The sequence below is a fragment of the Gopherus evgoodei genome, chromosome 11, assembly GCF_007399415.2.
Source record: "Gopherus evgoodei ecotype Sinaloan lineage chromosome 11, rGopEvg1_v1.p, whole genome shotgun sequence".
Classification (NCBI taxonomy): domain Eukaryota; kingdom Metazoa; phylum Chordata; order Testudines; family Testudinidae; genus Gopherus; species Gopherus evgoodei.
In genome coordinates, this window is record NC_044332.1 from 70,710,193 (window position 1) to 70,734,409 (window position 24,217).

General features: G+C 47.3%; 1 protein-coding gene across 1 annotated transcript in view; it reads left to right on the forward strand.

Annotated features, from left to right (window-relative positions):
• The window catches only part of SEMA5B (semaphorin 5B), a 153,610-nt gene that overhangs the window by 107,853 nt on the left and 21,540 nt on the right, over nucleotides 1–24,217 (forward strand). Inside the window, exons 13-19 of the mRNA XM_030579372.1 lie at nucleotides 2,384–2,527; nucleotides 5,229–5,376; nucleotides 6,821–7,046; nucleotides 7,789–8,007; nucleotides 17,559–17,729; nucleotides 18,574–18,723; nucleotides 19,501–19,545. Of these exons, the coding sequence (XP_030435232.1) occupies nucleotides 2,384–2,527; nucleotides 5,229–5,376; nucleotides 6,821–7,046; nucleotides 7,789–8,007; nucleotides 17,559–17,729; nucleotides 18,574–18,723; nucleotides 19,501–19,545 (1,103 nt within the window). The remainder of the gene's footprint in view (nucleotides 1–2,383; nucleotides 2,528–5,228; nucleotides 5,377–6,820; nucleotides 7,047–7,788; nucleotides 8,008–17,558; nucleotides 17,730–18,573; nucleotides 18,724–19,500; nucleotides 19,546–24,217) is intronic.

Consider the following 24,217-nt stretch of genomic DNA (forward strand, 5'->3'; position numbering starts at 1 on the left):
CTTGGAAGTGTGGCCAAATGGAGGGGGCTGAGAGACAGTATATTGCACAGGAGAGTTCAGGTGCCTCCTTTGTGTGCCGGGGTCCCTAAGTTAATGAACCATCAGCATCACGCCACGCAGGGGATTGGTGCTGGCTGGCTGCATAAGACAAGGGCAGACCTAAGAAAGCATCCCTATTCAGGACAGGACTTGCTTATGTCTCATTGCAATCAATGGGACTTAATCGTGGATCTTAATCTACCTCAGCCCCTCTTTAAACACTCCTCATACTGAGTCGGCCTCACCTCCTCCCCCGAGCTCAGCCCTGCTCTTGGCAGGAAAAGAATCAGCTACATTTGTTAAGGGTCATATTTTAATTGCAGTCTATTCTTCCAGCTGTGCTGCCTACCCAGCAGAGCCAGCCATTCCTGCCACTGCTCTGCTGCCTCGTATTGAGGTGACCCTTTCTGTCAGTGACTGATGTCAGGCCCACCAGAGGGACAAGCTTTTCAGGATCACTCACGTTATAGGCTCTGGGCCAGCGGGAAAAGTGGTGGGAACAGCCTGTAAGAAGTGGCTGGAATATGTATTCCATCATAAAACATAGGAAGGCAGCAGGGTTTGAAAAATAGGAACATCTGGTCATCCTACATCCACGTAAGCCCTAGAATTTCCTTTAATTGATTTCATATGCCATTGAGATATTTCCTCAGAGAGAAAGCAGGATGTTTAATGATGAGTTTTATTAGAAAGCAGGAGTTGGAAGTCTGAAAATGGAAACTTTTTGTTGCTATTAAGATGCCTCTTCACTTGGAATACAAATCACCTGATGGCAGGGAAGTGTTATTTTTATCAGGAATATTTTTTGTATATATTTTTCTTTTCCTGCTACAACAGCAACAAAAATCCTTCTTGTAGTATTTTTCTCTTTTAAGATTTTGCATAAAACCTCTCCTGGATTGAGGACTGGCAGGTGAGAGGTGGGTTAAAACATGGAAGAGTAAGATTTTTCATATAAAAGGATCTCTCGTTCCTTCATCTATGTGGGGAGGAGGAGATATCCAGCACTGTTCTGAAGTCAGGCTGCTCAGAGAAGGCAAGAGCTGATAACGAACACAAAAAAATGTTCAGGGCAACTTGGGTTTTAACTTCCGTCCTGTACCATGATTGGTGCCAGGCTAAAACGCACTTGTTGCCAGCAGTGTTAATAGTTTAGTAAAGGTTTTGAAAAGTAATATCTTTTTTCCATCTCAGCTTTTGAACATGGCTGTAACAGGAGAGCACTTGAGTCGTTTCTTTAGTAGACATCAGGAAGTGGCATTTTTTACAAAATGAGATTGCTGAGCTAGAAACAGTAATGCATTGAGATGAGGTCTTCAAGGAGAGAGATAGTTGCCTATCTGGTGGCTCAGTCTGAGATGAGAATCTGTGGCACATGAAAGACCGTAATCTAATTCTTCTGTCCCCTGGTCCTATTGAGATTTATGATGTAGCAGTGTTACCAATCCCTATCGTACATCAGGCCCCAAAATTGTGAGATTGGGGTTAAAAATCATGAGATTTTTTTTTAAATTAATAAACATTGGGGTTTTTTATTTGCCTTCTGGCTTCTGCACATCTAGGGTCATACTAAATCAAATTTTCAGACTTTCCATGAAAGCTAGATGATATTAATTTTTTTGACTGAAAGCTGAGATTCTCATGTAAAAGCAGGATTCCAGGAGCTGCGGCTTTAAGAAAAACACCAAATATCACAGGATTCATGATAAAATCCTGGTTAGCAACACAAATTATAGCAAATCTGTAGTGTCAGCATGCCCTCGATGGAGTGGGGTAGTCTTCCCAACTCCTGGGCATTGGCAGAGCTGGTTTTGTGGACCTACCACACCTGAATCCCATTTAGTGGGAGGATCAGTTCATGCAGTGGGGTTGGGTTTTAACATGCAAATTTTTGGGTCTACTGTTGTGTGAGCATATTGACTAGAGAAGGAAGGTAAAGAGATATTGGAGGGGATTGGTCAAGGAGACTTATAGAGGAATGGGATTGAAGGGAAAGGGAAATCGTCAACAGTAACATCACAGAAAACTCAGAGAATTCTCACGTGGGACTTTCAAATTGTTCAGCATTGGCCTAACTCTGCTTTGTTTGAAGTCAGTGGGAGCTTTGCCATCAACTTCAGTTGGAGCCGAGTTAGGCCAAGGCTGAGTGCTTCTGAAAATCCCAGTCCTCACTTGGGGCCTATCGCTTGGGACTTTTTAGAACTCGTGTATCCCAGTGATTTAGTGGGGCTGCCCCTTATTAACTTTACAGCCTAAGCCTTTGAGTATAGCATGAAATGGGAATAATTGTAATTAACCCAAATAGCTTGTTTTCTCATCTGCCCCCTCCCTTTATCTCTGTCAGAAATGGAGCTTGGACACCCTGGTCCGCCTGGGCCCAATGCAGCACCTCCTGTGGGATTGGCTTTCAGGTCCGTCAGAGATCGTGCAGCAACCCTGCTCCACGGTATGGGGGCAGGGTCTGTGTTGGACAGAGCAGAGAAGAGCGGTAAGAGGCAGAGGCATTCACAGCCCAAACACTAGAGGGTGTTTCATCCAGGGCAGTGCATTCACTTTCCAGGCTATAAATACATAGCAGCGGGAAGGATGGGTCTGAAATTAACGTAGATGTAACGCTAAGCACTAGTGTTAATGCAGCGTTAGGGCTGACCAGTCAAGTGCATAGAAGTGAGGGAATTCCAGAGTTAAGATGCATTAGCTCACCCACATTGACCGCCCTCTATATTGGAACAAACCTGAGAAAACCTAAGGCCTTGTCTACACTAGTGGGGTGGGTTGACGTAAGTTACGCTACTCCGGCTACATAAATAACGTAGCTTAGGTTGGCTTAACGCTGTGTCTTCACTTCGTTGTGTCGACGGGAGATGCTCTCCCACTGACTTCACCTTACTTAGGGAGCTGGAGTACCAGAGTCGTTCGGAGAGCGCTCTGCCATCGATTTAGCGGGTCTTCACTAGACCTGCTAAATCGACACCCGCTGCATTGATTGAAGCAACGTTGATCTCCCTGGTAGTGAAGACAAGTCCTAAGTCTTCAATTACCACCGTGCTGCATGCCATGGTTTCTCAGAACTTTGCCGTAGTAGCAGGGATAGAACTGACATCTTCTTGCCTCAAACACAGATGATCCTATCTCTTGTGCTAAAAGAGAATCTCTATTAGCCATATAACGCCTAGGATACTTAGTTGAGCAGTTCTGATTCCACCCACTAGAGGGCAGTGGTGTACTCTAGTCAGTGTACACATCAGTTGCACCTTAATTACAACTCCACTCCGTTAGGTCAGTGTTAATGGTAATTATGTGTGAAAAAGAAAGGACCCAGTTTAACTTTCAGATCTCAGGTTGAGTTTGCAGGGTTGGGCATGAGAAAACACTGTCTTTACTTGAAAACTGAGGAAATTTAATCTAGAATAATTGAAAGACAATAAATTTGGAATGCACAGTACGTTTTCCACAGAATCACTTCTCAGGGTCCAGCCACTCTTTAAGCAAATGCTTTTAAGTATCCCCATGTGGTTTCTAGCTTTGACATTTCATTAAAGGCCATTTCTACTTGGCAGCAGATTTTTGCTGGTCTCTTGAGTAGTAACTTAAGATAGGTTTCTCTGTGTTTTTCACTGTGCAGAGGGTAATTTATTTCACTTTCTTGACTCTGGACATCTTCATGTTGGCTTGATTTGTGGCCATTCAAAAGGAACTTTAAAGACTGCACGGCAGTTGTGGTCTAAGTTTAAAGACTGGAGTGATTAAAATTCAGATGGCGTTTGATTCAAAAGCTGAACAAAAATGATGTTCCCTTTTTAAAAGGAAACAGGAAACAACATTAATCTGCTTTTAGGTACAGCCCGACTTCAAACACTAGTTACCTGTGTTCCAAACATCAATAAGAGTGAGATTTTCAAGAGAGCAGTTTGTCATAGGGTTGCCAGGCGTCCGGTTTTCGACCGGAACCCCGAGCGTAAAGGGGCCCTAGCGGCTCTGGTCAGCACTGCTAACCGGGGCCACTAAAAGTCCAGTTGGCAGCACAGCGGGACTAAGGCAGGCTCCCTGTTTGCCCTGGTTCTGCACAGCTCTTGGAAGCAGACAGCATGTCCAGTTCCTAGGTCCAGGGGCAGCCATGAGGGCTCCATGCGCTGCCCCCATCCCGAGCACTGGCTCTGCAGCTCCCCATTGGCCGGGAACCAACGCCTGCAGGTGCGGGCAGTTTGCAGAGCCCCCTGTCCTTTCTGCCTAGGAGTTGGATATGCCGGCTGCTTCCAGGAACTGCGTGGAACCAGGGCAGGTAGGGAGCCTGCCTTAGCCCTGCTTTGCCGCTGATGGGGAGCCGCCTGAGGCAAGTGCTGCCCAGCTGGAACCTGAACCCCCCTTCTGCACCCAACTCCCTGCTCCTGATCTGAGCTCCCTTCTGTACCCCATACCCTGGCCTCACCCCAGAGTCCACACCCCCAGCCGGCACCCTCATCCCCACCCATACCTCAACCCCCTGCTCCAGCACAGAGCCTGCTCCCACACCCTGAACTCCTCATTTCTGGCCCGAGCCAGAGCCCTCGCACCTTCCTACACCCCAACCCCCTGCCCCAGCCTGTTGAAAGTGATTGAGAGTGGGGGGGAGTGAGAAACGGAGGGAGGGGGGATGGAGTGAGTGGGAGTGTGGCCTCAGAGAAGGGGCGGGGCAAGGGTATTTGATTTTGTGCAATTAGAAAGTTTGTCAAGGGCTCAGAACCTGTAACTGGGGACAGATTGAAGAGCTCCCCTCCCATTTAGGCACCTAAAATATGGACCAGATTTCCAAAATGCTCAGCACCCAGCGTCTACCATTGTGACACATGAGAGTTGGGGGTATGGCTTTTTTGAAAATCTTATCAGATTGATTTTGCTATCCAAATAAGATCTGAACTCTTCTGAAAATGTGCCCCTGACTGTCGGCGCTGAGCTTGTCAGCAAATCTCCCTCTAAATGGTTAATCACCTTGGGTTAAGTGCAAAGTGTGAAATTCAGTCCTGTGTGGTGTACCAGCAAAGCCCACACTTCCCACGAGTTTGATTTTGGCAGCACATGAATTTCACCCCAAACGTATATAGCTGTGATCCTGCTTTGGGAGTGGCATTTAAAGCCCATATCCCTCTGTCCTTTGGATGCCTCTAGTAAGTGACAGGGATTCTCTGTGTGCTTTGCCCACATTCTTTCAGATTCTGCAACGAGAACAGTCCATGCCCATTACCAATATTTTGGTCTTCGTGGGGCCCCTGGAATAAATGTAGTGCAAATTGTGGTGGAGGGATACATTCCAGGCAGAGGTCCTGTGAGAATGGCAACACCTGCCCAGGCTGCGCTGTGGTATGTATTATTTGCTGGCCTTGTATTCAGCCTACAAGGGATCTCGTGTGTTTATTTTTTCATTTTTTGTGCTAGTAAAAAATGCCAGGAGCAACTTCTGCTAGGCAAGATGGTGGGGAGAATGGTAGGTTGGTGGATTCATTCTGTATTGGGAGCTAGCGAAAGCTCATGGAACTTGATGCCGGGGTGGAAGGAGGGAGGAGTGTCTTTACACTGACTTCAGTTGGCTTTTGATCAGGCCTTTTGCCCTCACTTGTCTGGGAAACTAAGAGCGTTCCAGCAGTTTTTTTCCTTTACTTCTCACTCCCGTGGAGGAGCCTCTTGCCGTTGGCGGGAGCTCTGCACATACCACAGAAATGGGCCTCACGCTCATTTGACAATGGAAAGTGTATTTAATCAGCCTGCCGCTTATACACTGGTTAACATTTCCATTGTATTTCTCCACAGCTTGTCAGCTGAAGGATGCACGCTATTTTTAATTAGTTTGCTTTAGAAAGGTTTTTCTTTTTGAAGGATTTTTCTAGATGTAAGCAGATTTGATCAGGGACCTCTGATTTTATTCACAAGCCATTTGATATCTACTCATATAAAGTCCTGAAGCAGGAATATTCTTATCTCCCTGCCAGAAAGAATTCCCTTACTCTTTTTAAAAAACAGGAACTCAGTGTTATTCATTGGAATTCATCCTGTAACATGGTGGTGATGGGGTTGTCAGAATCCAGGACCCCCTTACTTTCCACCCATACAGAACTTCTACAAATGTTAGTAGGAACTCAGACCCAGACTGAGGACCTATGTGGCCCATCGCCTTCACCGTGTAGGTCAGAAACCCAAATCAGAAGACAGGTTTTCTAAAAGCGTCTTCAGAAATAAACAGATAGTGCCACGACTGGAATATAAAGTGCTGGAGAATGGGCTAATGCTTTAACTTCAATGATGGGCCATGCACTTGTGTAGATTTAACTTTCAGGATTGTACCTCTGCTGTTCACAGCCAGAGATTGACTACTGTTATAATTTATTTCATTTATTACTTGCATTGTGTCCCTGCCCAAAATGTGTTGGGCACTATCCAAATGTGTGCAAAGACCTGTTCCCTGCTCCGAAGAGCTTGCAATCTGCAAGGAAACAAAAACAAAGGAGACATAGGCCACAATTCAGTGAGTGAAATTCATCCCATGCCGAGGACCTGTATGAGGCCTCTGCACCAGTTAACTCCCAGTTAATCCCTCTGGCTCATGCTGTCCTTCTGCATGGGGGTGAATTGTATCTGGAGCACTCAGGGTGATGCAAGTGTATGCCTTCTTAAATCCACTTGTTTTCGTGCTGGTTTCTTGAGTGTAAAAGAATTCCTTCCTCTTAGCTGTGCTGCAGATGTGTTATAGTCATTAAGCTCATCCATAAGCAAGTTGGGAGTAACGGGAAATGATTTTCCTGGTTGGTAGGAATACAAGACCTGCAATCCAGAGGGCTGCCCAGAGGTGCGCAGAAACACGCCCTGGACCCCCTGGATGCCTGTGAACCTCACCCAGAATGGAGCCCGCCAAGAGCAGCGCTTCCGCTACACCTGCCGTGCCCAGCTGGCTGATCCTCATGAGCTGCAATTTGGGAGGAAGAAGACGGAGAGTCGGTTCTGCCCCAATGACGGCTCAGCGGTTTGTGATACTGACTGTACGTCCCGCTGGCTTGCCCAGAGCCCTAGGCCAAGTTCAGCTTTGCATCCTTTGTGGTTGTGAAAGGGGGACGCAGTCATGAATAAACACTGATACCACCACATACTGCAGGGATGGCAAGAGTCTCTAGACCCAACTGTCACTGGCCCTGGCATGAGAGCACCATGCAGGGAGGCTGCAAGGAGCATTTGTTTCCTTGGAGTCAAGGGGACACAGTCTTATCCCTGTGCTTATGGAAGTGTAGGGACTGCTTCCTCCTAGCGCCTGCAGGGGGCTGAGATGCTGCAGGTGGGGATGTAGCCTCACCCATTCTCTCTAGTGAGAGGGCTGTCCTGAGCTGTGGCATGTACACTCTCACTGCGTGCTCTGGAGGCCCAACGGGAAACCACAAATCCTGGTGCTGCCTGTGGGGCAGAGAACCTCTGTGCTGCCTGTCGCATAGGTCAGTGCTTTTCAGGTCCAGTCTGGCCCTCATCAATTTGTTGCCCCTGTAATATTGTGGGCTTGGTTTTTTACTTCATTGGGTTTACACAGGGAAAATAGATTGCTCCCTTGAATTTCCCTTTTGGTTTCACTCTGGAGCAGTCGAGCCGCACTGTTGGCACTGGGTTTCCAGCACCACTGGGTGATGCAGTTTCCACAGAATTCCTCCCCAGAGCCTGAATATGGAATGAGTTTGTTTCCAAGCAAAGCCCTGTCCCCAAATCAACACTTTTGTGTCGTCTTTGTGCTTCTTGAAGCTCTAGTTGACGATCTTCTAAAGACTGGTAAGACCTCTGCACGGATTATCAATGGGGGCTGGTCCTTTTGGGGGGCCTGGTCATCGTGTTCCAGGGACTGTGAATTGGGATTTCGGATCCGGAAGAGAACATGCACAAACCCAGAGCCGAAAAATGGCGGCCTACCCTGTGTGGGGTCAGCAATGGAATACCAAGATTGTAACCCACATCCCTGCCCAGGTAAAAAATAATTTATTTCCACCACAAAATTATGTGCTCTTATCATGAAGATTCAACAGTTCTAAATGTCTGTTTTTAACTTGTATCACTTTTTTGAAGGTATTTAAATAAGCTTTGGGCAGCCTGTGATACGTGCACACTTCACTGTTATGCCTGATGCCCTCTGTCGTCTCTAGAGGGCGACATACTAAGATGCTCTAGAGAACAGCACTGTAACTTACTTTCCATTTTTCTAGCCACTAGACCAATGTTTCCCAAACTTGGGACACCACATGTTTAGGGAAAGCCCCTGGTGGGCCAGGCCGGTTTGTTTACCTGCCGCATCCGCAGATTCGGCCGATTGCGGTTCCCACTGTCCACGGTTCACTGCTCCAGGCCAATGGGAGATGCTGAAAGCAGCACGGGCCAAGGGACATACTGGCCGCTGCTTCCAGCAGCCCCCATTGGCCTGGAGCAGCAAACCACGACCAGTGGGAGCCGCGATCGGCTGGACCTGCAGACGCAGCAGGGAAACAAACCGGCCCAGCCCACCAGGGCCTTTGCCTACACAAGTGGCGTCCCAAGTTTGGGAAACACTGCACTAGAGAGTGACTAATGCACACTTGTGCAGGCATAGTGCTCCATCCAGTAGAGGACAGTGTGGTGCCCTTACCCCTGGTGAGAGGACAACAAATGTGGATTACTACTGCGCAGAGATGCTTGTTTTGGCAATTTTTTTGTGTTAGTAGTTGTTTCTTCTTACTTCCTGCCTCTTCCAGTTATGTAATGTCTTCACCATGGGCATTTCCTCCCGACATCAATTAGCGTTTCTTACACGGCCAACAGGGAGTATTCGTACCAGGTTACTTGATTTTTGAGTTTATGCTCCTGTTTTTCTTGCACTTCTGGTCCAGAATACTACTCATAGTGAAGGCCCGACTTAAATTCCGGGACGATTGTTAAAAAAATTGTTACTGACTTGCGGACAAGCCATGGAGAATCGTATCAAAGTGGTAATGGATCTTACGATTTGTGGTAATAAGGTCCATTATTCTTTTTCTGTCATTTTCCACTGTTGGCACCCCAGGACTGAGAGCAGGGGCTTCCACTGTCGGCTACTGGTTCAGACGGGGCTCCCACTGTCAGAATTGCAGGGGAAGCCTAATATTGTGGGATCCACAATTTCTGCAGTATTGTGAATTAAGTAGGGCCTTACTCATAGTCCATGGGCTCTCCCACTCCACTCCTTTTCATCCTGTAGAAACAATTTCGGCTGTCACTTCACCACTGAACAGTAACAATACTTAGCCATTTCCTGTGAAACACTTTATGCCCTAGGGTGAAATTGCTACAACTGCTAAGTATCATTATGAGCAGTATCATTTATTATATTTCTTAATTTTAAAATCTCAAAGGCAAAGCTAAATGGTGTTGCTAATTTTGGTTGGATATATTCCTGGAGGTTTCATCATACAACAATAATCTTTAATTAAAAATTCATCTTTGATTCCTGGAGACTCCAGGACAGTCCTGGAGGCTTGGCAACCCTAAAGCTAAAGCTGCCATTTGTGGACAGGAGAGATGTGGTCATAATGTTCTGAGCACAAGGAGAGTGGCAAAATTTGAGCCACGTGGCCCATAAAAATTAAAAATCTGAACTCTGCAAAGACTGCTTTTACTACTATTTTGGAACATCCCAGTGGGCTTTTAACTAATGGCTGTGCCCTTTTGTGCATCCTGTGCAGTTTTTCTTTTTTCCTTTTTTACTCTGATTTATTGCACACTGTTTTGAGTGCATGGTTCCTATATCGGTTTATCTCTGCCTCCCTCCTTCTTTCTCTGTGTATAAATATACTGGTATATGTTGCACTGAATCACATTTGAAGGAACGGAACATGAAACTGAGAAAAATGGGGAGAGTGTCTAGTAGCCAGAATGTGGGTCTCGGAGCCTGGACTCATGGGTTCCATTCTCAGCTTTGCCATTGACTGGCTGCGTGACCTCAGGTCAAGTAACTTCTCTGTGCTTCAGTTCTCTAGTCTGTAAAAGGGGTTGATCTACACATCTCACAAGGCTGTGCTGAGACTTACTGTTAGTAAAGCACTTTTGTTATAACCTTATTCCCAGATTCTGGACCTTAGCGTCCAAAATTTGGGGGTTAGCATGAAAACCTCCAAGCTTAGTTACCAGCTTGGACCTGGTACTGCTGCCACCACCCAAAAAATTAGAGTGTTTTGGGGCACTCTGGTCCCACTGAAAAACCTTCCCTGGGACCCCAAGACCCAAATCCCTTGAGTCTCACAACAAAGGGAAATAATCCTGTTTCCCTTCCCCCCTCCAGGTGCTCCTGGAGAGATACACAGACACAAGCTCTGTGAAACTACACAGAGTGATTCCCCCTCTCCGTTCCCAATCCTGGAACAAAAGCACTTTCCTCTTCACCCAGAGGAAATGCCAAATCAGGCTAGCAATCCAACACACAGCTCTCCCCTTGATTTCTTCCTCCCACCAATTCCCTGGTGAGTACAGACTTAATTTCCCTGAAGTAAAGAAAAACTCCAACAGGTCTTAAAAGAAAACTTTATAAAAAAAAAAAAAGAAAAAAATACAAATGTTCTCTCTGTATTAAGATGATACAACACAGGGTCAATTGCTTAAAAGAATATTGAATAAACAGCCTTATTCAAAAAGAGTACAAATCAAAGTACTTCAGCACTTATATTCATGCAAATACCAAAGAAAAGAAACCATAGAACTTACTATCTGATCTCTTTGTCCTTACACTTAGAAACAGAAGACTAGAAAATAGAACTACTTCTCCAAAGCTCGGAGGAAACAGGCAGACAGACAAAAGACTCAGAGACACACTTCCCTCCACCCAAAGTTGAAAAAATCCAGTTTCCTGATTGGTTCTCTGGTCAGGTGTTTCAGGTGAAAGAGACATTAACCCTTAGCTATCTGTTTATGACACGCCCCCCAAATTGCAGACAGTGGGGAAGCTCACTGGCGGCAATTTCCTTCTAGAACTTGAAAATAAACAGATCAATACAACACATGCACCTTACATATACTACTAAGTATATAACTAACAGACTTTTACATGTTAAGAACACTTTTTAACTACTGGATTCTGGGAAACTCTCACGGGAGAGTGCATCAGCAACTTTGTTAGAAGCTCCTGTGATGTGTTGAATTTCAAAATCAAAATCTTGGAGAGCTAAACTCCAACGAAGAAGTTTCTTGTTGTTCCCCTTGGCAGTATGAAGCCACTTTAGTGCAGCATGGTCAGTTTGTAGTTTGAACCGCCGTCCCCAAACATATGGGCGTAGCTTTTCCAGGGCGTACACAATGGCATAGCATTCCTTTTCACTGACTGACCAGTGACTTTCCCTTTCAGACAGTTTTTTGCTGAGAAACACGACAGGATGGAAGTTGTGATCTGTTGCTTCCTGCATGAGTACTGCTCCTATACCACGCTCAGATGCATCTGTGGTTACTAGGAATGGTTTGTCAAAATCCGGGGCCCTGAGTACAGGGTCACACATGAGCGTTGCCTTAAGCTGGGTAAAGGCTTTTTGACACTCATTAGTCCACTTAACGGCATTTGGCTGGGTCTTTTTGGTTAGGTCGGTCAATGGGGCAGCGATTTGGCTGTAGTGTGGTACAAATCGCCTGTAGTATCCGGCCAAGCCTAAGAAGGATTGGACCTGTTTCTTTGACCTTGGGACAGGCCACTTTTGGATAGCATCCACTTTGGCCTGTAGGGGGTTTATGGTTCCTCGACCCACCTGGTGCCCCAGGTAAGTCACTCTGTTTTGGCCTATTTGACACTTTTTGGCCTTAACAGTTAGTCCTGCCTGCCTGATGCGCTCAAAGACCTTTTCCAGGTGGAGTAGGTGTTCGGGCCAGGAGTCTGAAAAAATGGCCACATCATCGAGGTAGGCAACTGCAAATTCTCCCAGTCCAGCTAGTAGACCGTCTACCAGCCTCTGGAAGGTGGCGGGTGCATTTCGAAGGCCGAAAGGAAGGACATTGAATTCATACACCCCAGCATGGGTGACGAATGCTGACCTCTCCTTGGCAGGTTCATCTAGCGGTACTTGCCAGTACCCCTTGGTTAAGTCTATTGTAGAGATGAACTGAGCACGTCCCAACTTTTCCAATAGCTCATCGGTACGTGGCATTGGATAGTTGTCCGGACGAGTTACAGCATTTAGCTTACGGTAGTCCACGCAAAAGCGTATTTCCCCATCTGGTTTGGGTACCAGAACCACTGGAGATGCCCATGCACTGGTAGATGGGCGGATTATACCCATCTGTAGCATGTTCTGGATCTCCCGTTCTATAGCAGCTTGGGCATGAGGAGACACCCGGTAGGGTGGGGTTCTGATTGGGTGAGCATTACCTGTATCAATGGAGTGGTATGCCCGTTCAGTCCGTCCTGGGGTGGCTGAGAACAATGGGGCGAAGCTAGTGCACAGCTCCTTGATTTGTTGCCGCTGCAGACGTTCCAGGGTGGTTGAGAGGTTCACCTCTTCCACGCCACCGTCTTTTTTTCCATCGTAGTAGACACCGTCAGGCCACTCAGCATCATCTCCCTGGACTGTAAACTGACAAACCTGTAAGTCTCTGGAATAGAAAGGCTTGAGAGAATTAACATGGTACACTTTAGGCTTTAGTGAGGAATTGGGAAATGCTATGAGGTAGTTTACAGCTCCCAGGCGCTCTTGGACCGTGAATGGCCCTTCCCATGATGCTTCCATCTTATGGGCCTGTTGCGCCTTCAAGACCATAACCTGGTCTCCTACCTTGAAGGAATGTTCTCTGGCATGTTTGTCATACCAGGCCTTTTGCTCTTCTTGAGCATCCTTTAGGTTCTCTCTAGCAAGGGCTAAAGAATGTCGGAGGGTGCTTTGTAGGTTGCTTACAAAGTCCAGAATGTTAGTTCCTGGAGAAGGCGTAAACCCCTCCCATTGCTGCTTCACCAACTGTAATGGCCCCTTAACCTCGTGACCATACACAAGTTCAAATGGTGAAAACCCTAAACTGGGATGTGGTACAGCTCTGTAGGCAAACAGCAACTGCTGCAACACTAGGTCCCAATTATTGGAGAATTCGTTGATGAATTTTCTTATCATGGCCCCCAAAGTTCCATTGAACCTTTCCACCAGGCCATTGGTTTGATGGTGGTACGGGGTGGCAACCAAGTGATTCACCCCATGAGTTTCCCACAGTTTTTCCATGGTCCCTGCCAGGAAATTAGACCCTGAATCTGTAAGGATGTCAGAGGGCCAACCTACCCTGGCAAAGATGTCTGTTAGGGCCAGGCACACAGTGTTAGCCCTGGTGTTGCCTAGAGCTACTGCTTCTGGCCATCGGGTAGCAAAGTCCACTAAAGTCAGTACGTACTGCTTTCCTCTGGGCGTCTTTTTTGGGAAAGGGCCCAGAATATCCACAGCTACTCGCTGAAATGGGACCTCAATTATGGGGAGTGGCTGGAGAGGGGCCTTGACCTGGTCTTGAGGCTTACCTACTCTTTGGCATACCTCACAAGACCGGACATACTTGGCAACATCCTTGCCCATCCCCTCCCAGTGGAAGGACTTCCCCAACCGGTCCTTGGTTCTGTTCACCCCAGCATGGCCACTGGGATGATCATGGGCTAAGCTTAAGAGCTTCTCCCGGTACTTAGTTGGAACCACCAACTGTTTTTGCGGCTGCCATTCTTCCCGGTGTCCCCCAGAAAGAATTTCCTTGTATAAAAGTCCTTGGTCTATAACAAACCGGGATCGATTTGAAGAGCTGAGAGGCGGTGGGGTGCTCCGTGCCGCCGCCCACGCTTTCTGAAGGCTGTCATCTGCTTCCTGCTCAGCCTGGAACTGTTCCCTTGAGGCTGGGGTCACCAGTTTTTCCTCAGACTGTGGACTTGGGCTTGGTCCCTCTGGAAGCGATGTAGGTGATGGGGTTGTTTCCGTTGCTGGTGAACCGCTCTCCGCTGGTGCACCTGAGGGTATTTCAGGCTCTGGCTGAGCCTTTTGGGTATGGCTGTCTGTTGCTTCTGCCAGTTCTGGCTCGCTGGCGCCCTCGGGCGTTGAGTTTGAAGATGTGGTTGCACTTGCTGGTGCTGGTTGCTGTTCCAGTTCCGGGCCTGGGACTGGAGATGCTGTGGCTGTTTCAGTGGTAGGCATGGAATCCGGGTCCACTACCTCTGTCTGGGTCTCTGGTAACACAGACGGGGCGTCTGTGGACGGCTCAGGAACAGGAATGGGTCTGGAAGCTTGCCTGGTTTGGCTACGGGTAACCATTCCCACTCTCTTGGCCCGCTTCACTTGGTTGGCCAAGTCTTCCCCCAGTAGCATGGGGATAGGATAATTGTCATATACTGCAAAAGTCCACATTCCTGACCAGCCTTTGTACTGGACAGGCAGTTGAGCTGTAGGCAAGTCTACAGCTTGTGACATGAAGGGGTAAATGGTAACTTTGGCCTTTGGGTTGATGAATTTGGGGTCAACGAAGGATTGGTGGATAGCTGACACTTGTGCCCCCGTGTCTCTCCACGCAGTAACCTTCTTTCCGCCCACTCTCAAATTTTCCCTTCGCTCCAAGGGTATTTGAGAGGCATCTGGGCCTGGGGATCTTTGGGGTGATGGTGGTGTAATGAATTGCACTCGCATGGTGTTCTTGGGACAGTTGGCCTTGATATGTCCCAGTTCATTACACTTAAAGCATCTTCCATCTGATGGGTCACTGGGCCGAGGTGAGTTACTGGAGACTGGTGAGGTTGAAGAGTAGGGTATCTGTGGCTTTACTTGGGTGGTATGGAGGGTCTTTGGCTGTCCTCGGTTGTAGGGTTTATGGTCTGTGTGCCCCCTGGGGTAATCGTTCCCCTTGACAGTAGCTTTTTTGCTTTCTGCCAGTTCCATCCATTTGGCTCCAATCTCCCCCGCCTCAGCGATAGTTTTGGGATTTCTATCTTGTATGTACCGTGTGATGTCTTCAGGAACACCATCCAAGAACTGCTCCATTTGTATGAGGAGGTTCACTTCTTCCAAGGTTTGAATGTTGTTTCCTGTTAACCAGGCCTCATAGTTTTTTGCAATGTAGTAGGCGTGTTTGGGAAATGACACCTCTGGTTTCCATTTTTGGGTTCTGAAGCGCCGACGGGCATGATCTGGGGTTATCCCCATCCTGTATCTGGCCTTGGTTTGAAAAAGTTTATAGTCATTCATTTGCGGCTTGGGCATTTCAGCTGCCACCTCTGCTAAAGGTCCACTGAGGTGTGGCCTTAATTCTACCATGTACTGGTCTTCGGGGATGCTGTACCCAAGACAGGCTCTTTCAAAATTTTCCAAGAAGGCCTCGGTGTCATCACCTGCCTTGTAGGTGGGAAATTTTCTGTGCTGTGGAGCAATAATTGGCGCCGGGTTGTTAGGGGTGGCTGGCACATGCAGCCCAGCTTTTGCCATCTCCAGTTCATGTTTTCTCTGTTTTTCCTTCTCTTCATTCTCTTTTTCCATTTGTTTTTGTTGTTTTTCCATTTCTTTTTGGTGCTTTTCCATTTCTCGGCGGTGGGCTGCCTCATCTTCTGCTTGTTTCCTTCGGTAGGCCACCTCTTCTTCTTCTAGTTTTCTTTTGTGTGCTGCCTCTTGGGCTGCCTGTTCTCTTTGGAAGGCTGCCAGTTTGATGCTTTCTTCCTTTTCTTTTATCTCCATCTCTTTTTGTTTTATTTCCAGTTGTCGCCTGTGTTCAGCTTCTTTTAAATGGTCTTCGGCCTCCATTTTTGTCCTAGTAGACATGGTTCCTGTTTTCTGGTGTTGAGGTGCCCTCCGGTGTTTATCTTCTGAACTGCAGGCTCTCTGTTGCCTCCTGAAGTCTGCCTAGCAACAGTGCTTTTTTCCTTTTCTCTCTCTAGCTAATGTTCAATTAAGGGAAACCAGAAAAACCACTTTATTTGCATGCATATAAGTGCTGCTACTTGCCTCCTAATGGGAGGGCTATTGCATGACAAAAGACCCTTAACAGTCTTCTCGCTTAATATGCAAACCACAAACTGCTAGAGAGAGCAGAAAAAAAAAAAATTCTCTCTGGTTCCCTTTTAAAACCAAACTGTTTCTCTCTGCTAAAAAGCCCTTAGCAGAGAAAAGAAAAATATAATATTCCTACTGGCTTCTGGATTCTGTCTATATCCCAACCTACTGCCACCATGTTATAACCTTATTCCCAGATTCTGGACCTTAGCGTCCAAAATTTGGGGGTTAGCATGAAAACCTCCAAGCTTAGTTACCAGCTTGGACCTGGTACTGCTGCCACCACCCAAAAAATTAGAGTGTTTTGGGGCACTCTGGTCCCACTGAAAAACCTTCCCTGGGACCCCAAGACCCAAATCCCTTGAGTCTCACAACAAAGGGAAATAATCCTGTTTCCCTTCCCCCCTCCAGGTGCTCCTGGAGAGATACACAGACACAAGCTCTGTGAAACTACACAGAGTGATTCCCCCTCTCCGTTCCCAATCCTGGAACAAAAGCACTTTCCTCTTCACCCAGAGGAAATGCCAAATCAGGCTAGCAATCCAACACACAGCTCTCCCCTTGATTTCTTCCTCCCACCAATTCCCTGGTGAGTACAGACTTAATTTCCCTGAAGTAAAGAAAAACTCCAACAGGTCTTAAAAGAAAACTTTATAAAAAAAAAAAAAAAAAAATACAAATGTTCTCTCTGTATTAAGATGATACAACACAGGGTCAATTGCTTAAAAGAATATTGAATAAACAGCCTTATTCAAAAAGAATACAAATCAAAGTACTTCAGCACTTATATTCATGCAAATACCAAAGAAAAGAAACCATAGAACTTACTATCTGATCTCTTTGTCCTTACACTTAGAAACAGAAGACTAGAAAATAGAACTACTTCTCCAAAGCTCGGAGGAAACAGGCAGACAGACAAAAGACTCAGAGACACACTTCCCTCCACCCAAAGTTGAAAAAATCCAGTTTCCTGATTGGTTCTCTGGTCAGGTGTTTCAGGTGAAAGAGACATTAACCCTTAGCTATCTGTTTATGACAACTTTGAAATCTTCAAAAGAAAGGTGCTACGCAAACTCAGACTAATTATTGCATTAAAAATGTTTGGGTTGTAGCAGCTATTTGTTTCCAAGAAATCTAGGTAGCTCAGCCTCCTCGTAGATGAAGTGGGCCTTGTCAGGAAATAGGTAAATAATAGATTATGATCATGGCTATATTACACATGTGTAAGAACAAAGAAACATGAAAAATAATTGTTTCCTTTAGAGCACTCTAAGATACAGGGTTTCCTCTAGCAGAATAACAGATATGTTTGATTCAGCATCTATAGAGTACAACATGTTTAACCTCGTTGTTGGTTTAAGTTGTCCTTTGTTGGGCACAGACGTTGCACCAGGAAATCTCTATTCCTAGTGGCACAGAAAGAGCTCATTAGGTTGGGCTGGGCGGCCTAGGAGGCCAAGACTCAGTTGGTCTCCCAAGCTTCAGCAGAGAAAGAGAAATAAAAGCCAGTGTGTGTGTCTTTGTTTTATTTCTTATGATCCTCAGTAAAAGGTTCGTGGTCTTGCTGGACCCCTTGGTCTCAGTGTTCAGCAACCTGTGGAGGAGGACATTATCAGCGTACCCGCACCTGTACCAACCCAGCGCCGTCCAGCGGAGAGGATATCTGCATTGGCCTGCACACCGAGGAGGCGCTCTGCAACACACACTCCTGCAAAGGTAACAGACTATTCAGGAATAGACACACTATTCTTAAAATTAAATGCATCACCTTCCTGTTAACTTGTTCACTAGAGCATGGACTGGTATTCTAGAGCCAGCCAGCCAAAATCTTGTTGATAGCTGATCCATTTAAAATTGACAAAGCAGATCAGTTTTGAGCAGAGACATTTGCAAGACAAGCCAAAGGTGTCTCTGAAGTAGCAGCCTGTGCAGTTGACAAGGGATTTTCCTTCCCTGTGTTGTGCTACACAGAATGGGTGAGGAGCTCACATCACAACTTGACGGGTCATTGGGAAAAGGGTGCAGAGGTGGTTTGAAGCCACTTTTGAGCTCCTCTGATCCTGAGTTGGCTGCATGCTGGGCTGGTGGCTAGTGGGAGATTAGAGCAGCCCTGGGGCTGCACTAAGTTATGCTGACTGCCAGCAGCCCCCATGAGGGCATTATGGCAGCTAGAACAAAACCCCAGCCAGCTTCTGTGCTACTATAGGAAGAGGGCTGATCTAGGAGCCTTTATGCCCACTCTGGGTCCATTGAGGGTCCCCTAGTCTGGGTTTTCCTTCTGGGGCTGGCTGCGTCAGCCTTCAGGCTGCTTTGCACTCACTGGTGCAGTGTGAAGCTTAGGTTGCACAGTGGTAATGTTCATTATATTGAGGGAATTAAATCCAGCCCCCTGAAGGCTCCCTGTTTTATGCCGTACTAGAGATGGGCCTGCACTGGAATCAGGATTCAGACACCCCTAAACACTGGGAAGTTGGGATCGTACAGGTGTCCTTCCCCCTGCCCTCCACCATGGCAGCCTCGTGTGTGCGTTATTCCTGATTTCGGATTGGTTGGGTTTAAGGTGGGTGGTCGGACTGGTCAGAGTGGAGCCTGTGCAACGAAGACGGGATCCAGTATCGCAGCCGTTATTGCGAGATGCACAATCCAGAGTCATCCCAGTGCGTCGGAAACAGCACACAGTACCAAGACTGCCTGTACAATGAGATTCCCGGTAGGTGCAGCAGAACCCCACAGGGCAAGGAAAGCAGGTTTCTCTTAGGAGGAATGACTGTCAGTCAACATAGGCTGCAATGTCCAGAGCTGCCTAAGAGGTTAGAAATAATGGCAAAGGCGTATCACACGCCTGCAGACCTCTTTGAAAAACCCCTTCGTAACGTACAGCACTTTGTGCATGAAATGGATGTGGCAGCTCAGCTCTCCCATAAGGCAATGCTGTTTACAGCTACAGTAAATTAAGTAAGCTGTTTAATTTGAATTGGGGCCATTAAACCCTGCAGGGTGCAATTCATGAGACGTTAATTAAATGAACCCTAGTGTTTGTGTGAATGTTGGCAACTGGAGTTTTGTTCATTCAGACACTCCAGGGGAAACATCCCACAGAGGCAAGGCATCTGGGCTTTTAGGGCTGATGTGGGGAGGGGAGAGGGCATTGATGGCTGTTCGGGTGTAGTTTTGCTGAGAGGTTGAGGTTCATGAACACCTGGAACCTGAGGCTTTATGTCAGTTGAATTTGAGTCCCCTGTGCAAATATTTAGCAGTTTTAGACTGAAGAACTCCTTCTAAGTGTTCTTTTTTTGTGCTGCACCTTTGTGCTGTTGGGGTTTATACAGAGTTTTTGTTAAATTTTGCTCCATGTTGTCAGCCAGTCTCTCCACTTAGGCCCGCAGCTTGCTGTGGAATGCACAAACAACTTCTGCAAGGAGCAAAGGGAGTATTTTGCAACTGATGGCAAAATGACAACTTTTCCCAATGCTTTCTCTTTGTTTAGTGATTCTGCCGGCCTCAAGCATTGATGAGACCACGAACTGTGGAGGTAGAGTACAACTAACTATATATCTTATTTTTATCTTAATGTGGCTTTTCCTTTCTGGACAGCATCAACCATACCATTAATCTACCCAATTCATATCCTGCTGATAGCCTTAATTCCCGTGGAGTCTCATTGTCTGAGTCAGATTGAAAGAATGTATTGCTCTGTCCAGCTGTCACTTCCAAGACTCTTACTTATTTCTGAATTTGGGGTGGGTCCTCAGAGTTGTTAATTAGCAGGGAGCACATGCCTGTCTTGTTGTGCCCACTTTGTAAACGGTCCAAGAGAAATGAAGAGAGATTCCTCTGACACTCCAGCTGTTTGGAAGGAGGTATCCTTCAGACACCTATGAAAATTTCATTGAGTAGAATGTCCCAGACTGTACTTGTGCAGTATAATGAGGTTTGAGAGACAGGGTGGGTTAGATCAGAGTGGACAGTCATCCTCCAAAGCATTCCCTTCCATTCATGTTCTTGTTTATCTACCAAGCAGCTGTGTCTTCATTATGTGTAGAACTTGGACGATCTAATCAATAACTTCACCTCTCTTCTGTCCTGTGAGTTCTAGATTGATGAGGTCTTCTGAAGACTTTCAAGGTTTCTGTAACTTGCCCTTACTGCTCCCTGCAGTGCTGCTGGGGACATGGATTATTGATTTTCCTGTACGTTTTAAAACGGTACCAGAGAAGCTTCACACAAGAGATCTGGTAGATTTCCACTGGTGATGAACACAAAGCTCTTGTGAAATACAAATCACCAGCTGTGCCTGCAAGTCCCCAAGATGAAGCGCAGCTTCTGGTCCATGCAGAGCAACTCTCCCTTCCAAGGGATGACAAAAAATACAAATAAAACATCAGTATTTTGATACATAGCTTCTTGGTTTGTGGCTGCAGGGCAGTCAGTGGAATTATGTCTTCAGTACCAATTATATAAAGAGTGTCTTTCTGCATCACTTATTCCTGCCCAAATAATGCAAGGTATCTGCTTCTTTTCTGGGGCTCCTGATTATCCTTGCACTCCAGAATTATGCATTGCTATTGATAATTTGAACTGTCTTTTTTCCATTGTTATTTTATTTGCAGTTACAATTTATATTTGACACTGGCTAATATTATTTATTACTTAGCATCTTACAATCTCTGGCAAGGAAGTTAATCAATAGAAGCGCCTTGTGCTGCATCTTGAAGAGAAAACCAACATTTAAAAAGTGATGAACCAGGCAGGCATCTTTGGGAACTGATGTGCTGCCTATGAAAAAACCCCAAAATCTCTTGCCCCCAAGAAAACATGCACAAAAACTGATGGCTCTTCCAAGAGCTGGAGCTGTTGGTAAAAGAGCTTCAGGTTTCAGAAAGGATTTCCTACTGTACTGAATGAATGAATGAATGAATGAATGAAAAACCCAGAAGACACATGCCTCCTCATGGAATCATCACCAGGTATGTTACAATATGGGCAAACTGGACAAGAGAAAGTCGTGTGACATCACTGAACTCAACTAATTCATTCTACGTTTTTGCGATTGTAATGTTGATATGAGATGCAAGAAAGTAGGATTTTTAGGAGGAAACTGCCCTGATGGAAAAGTCCTATAAAACGTAATAGGAAATTATAGTCTTTCTGTAGACTTTTTGGACTATCCTATAAAATATAATAAAAAATTATATGCCTGCTATGGAATTTTATACAATGTTTAAAAAGTAAACCATAGATTCTTCTTCGAGTGCTTGCTCGTGTCGATTCCATTTTCAGCGTGTGCGCGCCCGTGTGCACAGTCGACAGAGATTTTTGCCTTACCGCTGTCTGTAGGGTCAGCTGTGGCACCCTCTTGAGTGTTGTGCTCATGCGTTGGTATATTAGGTGCTGCTGGCCCTATGCCCTCTCAATTCCTTCTTACCGCCCAAGACAGTTGGTCATAGCCCCTTATCTTGCATTGCAGGAGCATTAGCGGTTCTTAACAGCCTATTGTTATTCATAGTCCTTAGGTACTAAGTTAGCCAATTTAAGTAAGTGTTAGTTGTTTAGTAGTTAGAGTCCCGGCTGGGCCTCCCTCCCGGAGTGGGGCATGCCCCATTCCCCTGGCTTCAAGCCATGTTCGTCATGCAACAGGCTGATGTCTGTCAGTGACCCCCACAGCAGCTGTTTGAAGTGCTTGGGTGAATCCCGTATAAAGGACAAGTGCAGGATTTGCAAAAACTTTCATCCCAGAACCTAGAAGGAGATGGACATCTGCCTGAGAGCCCTACTGATGGAGACCGTGCTTTGCCTGGTGTCAGAGCCCTCAGGACTGGACTCCACTCCAGCACCTTGGCATAGGTGCGGAGCACCTCACCAGCACCAGGATCCACCCAGCACCATTCCCCCTCGCTGGTGCCCAGGAAGTGGCACAGGAAAAAGGGCTGCCTGGCATCATCCAAGAAGGCAAAGGGGACTCTGGGTAAAGGGTCTAGTTCATGCCCCGGGCCCGCCCCGGAGCTATAGGGAAGTACTGCTATGGTTGGATCTCCCCTAGCCCAGCCAGGGATGTGACTCCGGCTCCCGGGAGAGGTAGGAGATCCTGGCCCCTATAGGGACCTTTGTCGCCCGAGGTGGCCCAGGCAGCCAAAAAACTGGTGGGCCTTCTGGCACTGCAGATGTTGCGCCGGACATGGCTAAGGCCCTGCAATCGAAGGGCAAGCAAGGCCATGGGACCTCCCCAAAGGGCAGGGGAGCGCCATCGGTCCCTGGATCTCAGGCATTCGTCTCTGTCCCCACGGCTTAGGACCGGACCCCGGTCCCACAATCTCGGTCACTGGCTAGAAGGCCCAGATCCCGGCACCGCGCTCTCCTTCCACGAGGCATGAATGCTGGAATTGAGGCACCGTGTCCCCAGTACCGGCCAGTCTCTCACCTAAGATCACCTTGGCGCTGGTGCCTATTGCTTAGGTGGTCTCCTAGGCGTTGGTCCCCGCCAGTGTGGAACTGCTCGCCATTGTGGCACCAATCTTCGCTGCCCCAGTACCGATCGAGGGACAGGTGCAAATCCCCACCCACTAGACACCGGTCTCTGACAAGGGTTAGTCAGCAGATGCAGGCCTCCACAGGCCGACTGTGATCACCGGAAGGGGACTGGTCTGAGTTGGAGCCAGGGTTCAGCCCATCACCAAAGGGATGTGAATCCCTGTCCGCCTGTGAGACCAGCATGGCAGCAGGGCCAGTGGCCTGCCCAGTGACCCTGTTAGAACCCTTGGGAAGTACCGATGATGCTGGTTCCATGCTTCTACCACTTCTCCCTGGCTGCCTCGGAAACCCCCCGGCACAGCCAGCACTGGATTTGGAACAGGATGCGGAGTCCATCGTGGGGACAGCACAATGAGCCACCACCCAAGGAGTCATCCCCAGAAAGGGAAAGGGAAAGGGAACCCACCCCTTCCCCTGCGAAGCCCTTGTCATCTTCATCACCAGACGAAAGGGGTGGCGGGGCCCTCCCAGACTGGCAGTCCCCCTGATGACTTTAAGGAGCACCAGGCTCTCCTTAAAAGGGTGGCTAACAACTTAAGCCTCAAAATCAAGGAGTTGGCGGAGCAGTCAGGTGACCTGTTCAACATCATGTTGTCTCCTACCTCAGCCCACATCAAGCTGCCTGTCCATCCATGGGTTCTAAACACAGTGGCAGACCCCATCTTCGATTCCACCCATGTCCAAAAGGGCAGAAGAGAAGTATTTGAATATCTCCACATCCCCCCACCATCAGGGTCGCTGGTTGTGTCCGCAGTTAACAAGAGGGATAGTGGATGGGGGTTCCCCTGGAAGGGGGAGACCCAGAACTGGGGGGGTACTGCTGGAGGCAGCACCCAGTTAAAGAGGCACTGGGGTCCTGGGAGGGACACGGCGGCCCAGCAGTAGTGGATCACTGGCTGGCAGAGGGCACTCCAGAGGGCTGGTGAGCTAATTCCCAAGGACAACCAGCAGGAGGCGCCACAGGATGAGTCCACTCGCTTACACTGCCTGTATCCGCTGCTGCTATGACCAGGCCCAGGTGCCGCCTCTGGCGATTGTAACAGCCCATTCAACCAGGGCACAAGCCTCTTTGGCAGCTTTCCTAGCCCAACTGCTGATCCAGGATATCTTTTCACACATTGATTTCAGTGGAGCTACTTGCAGAGTAAGGAGTTACCCAACCCCTCCTCAATGAAGCTGTTGCTTCATGCCTCAAGATCCTGACCCTCCCCCCCCACAAGTAGAAGACTTGAAGAGAGTCATAGTTACTCCCATAGATTCTGGTCGCTAGTCTCTGAACATAAGTGGCTGCACTCAGCAGTGAGCATGTTGATGTTCAATAGTGCAGTGGTTCCTCTCAACTTTTGTGGCCCATGTCGTCCTTCCTGGAAAGATTGTGTAGCAGACCAAAGTCAGTAAAAATTTACATTTGGGCTAACGCTGCTGATTCTCCTCAAATTGCTCCACTCTTCTGATCGGAAAGCAGCACCCTCCGATTGAAGATGGACACTAAACAGGGTCACATCTGGGTGCTACACAAGACTCTTCCAGTCCCTGCTCCTATATCTTCTAGTGTTGGTTGTGCCATGGACTCCAGTCAAGGCTGTTCCTCTTGTGTAAAGTGGAGAGCTGTTGGCCGTTTGGTTTCTCCTGCCTGTAGATATGCATCTCCTTTCAGGAGATAACATAGCCCCCAT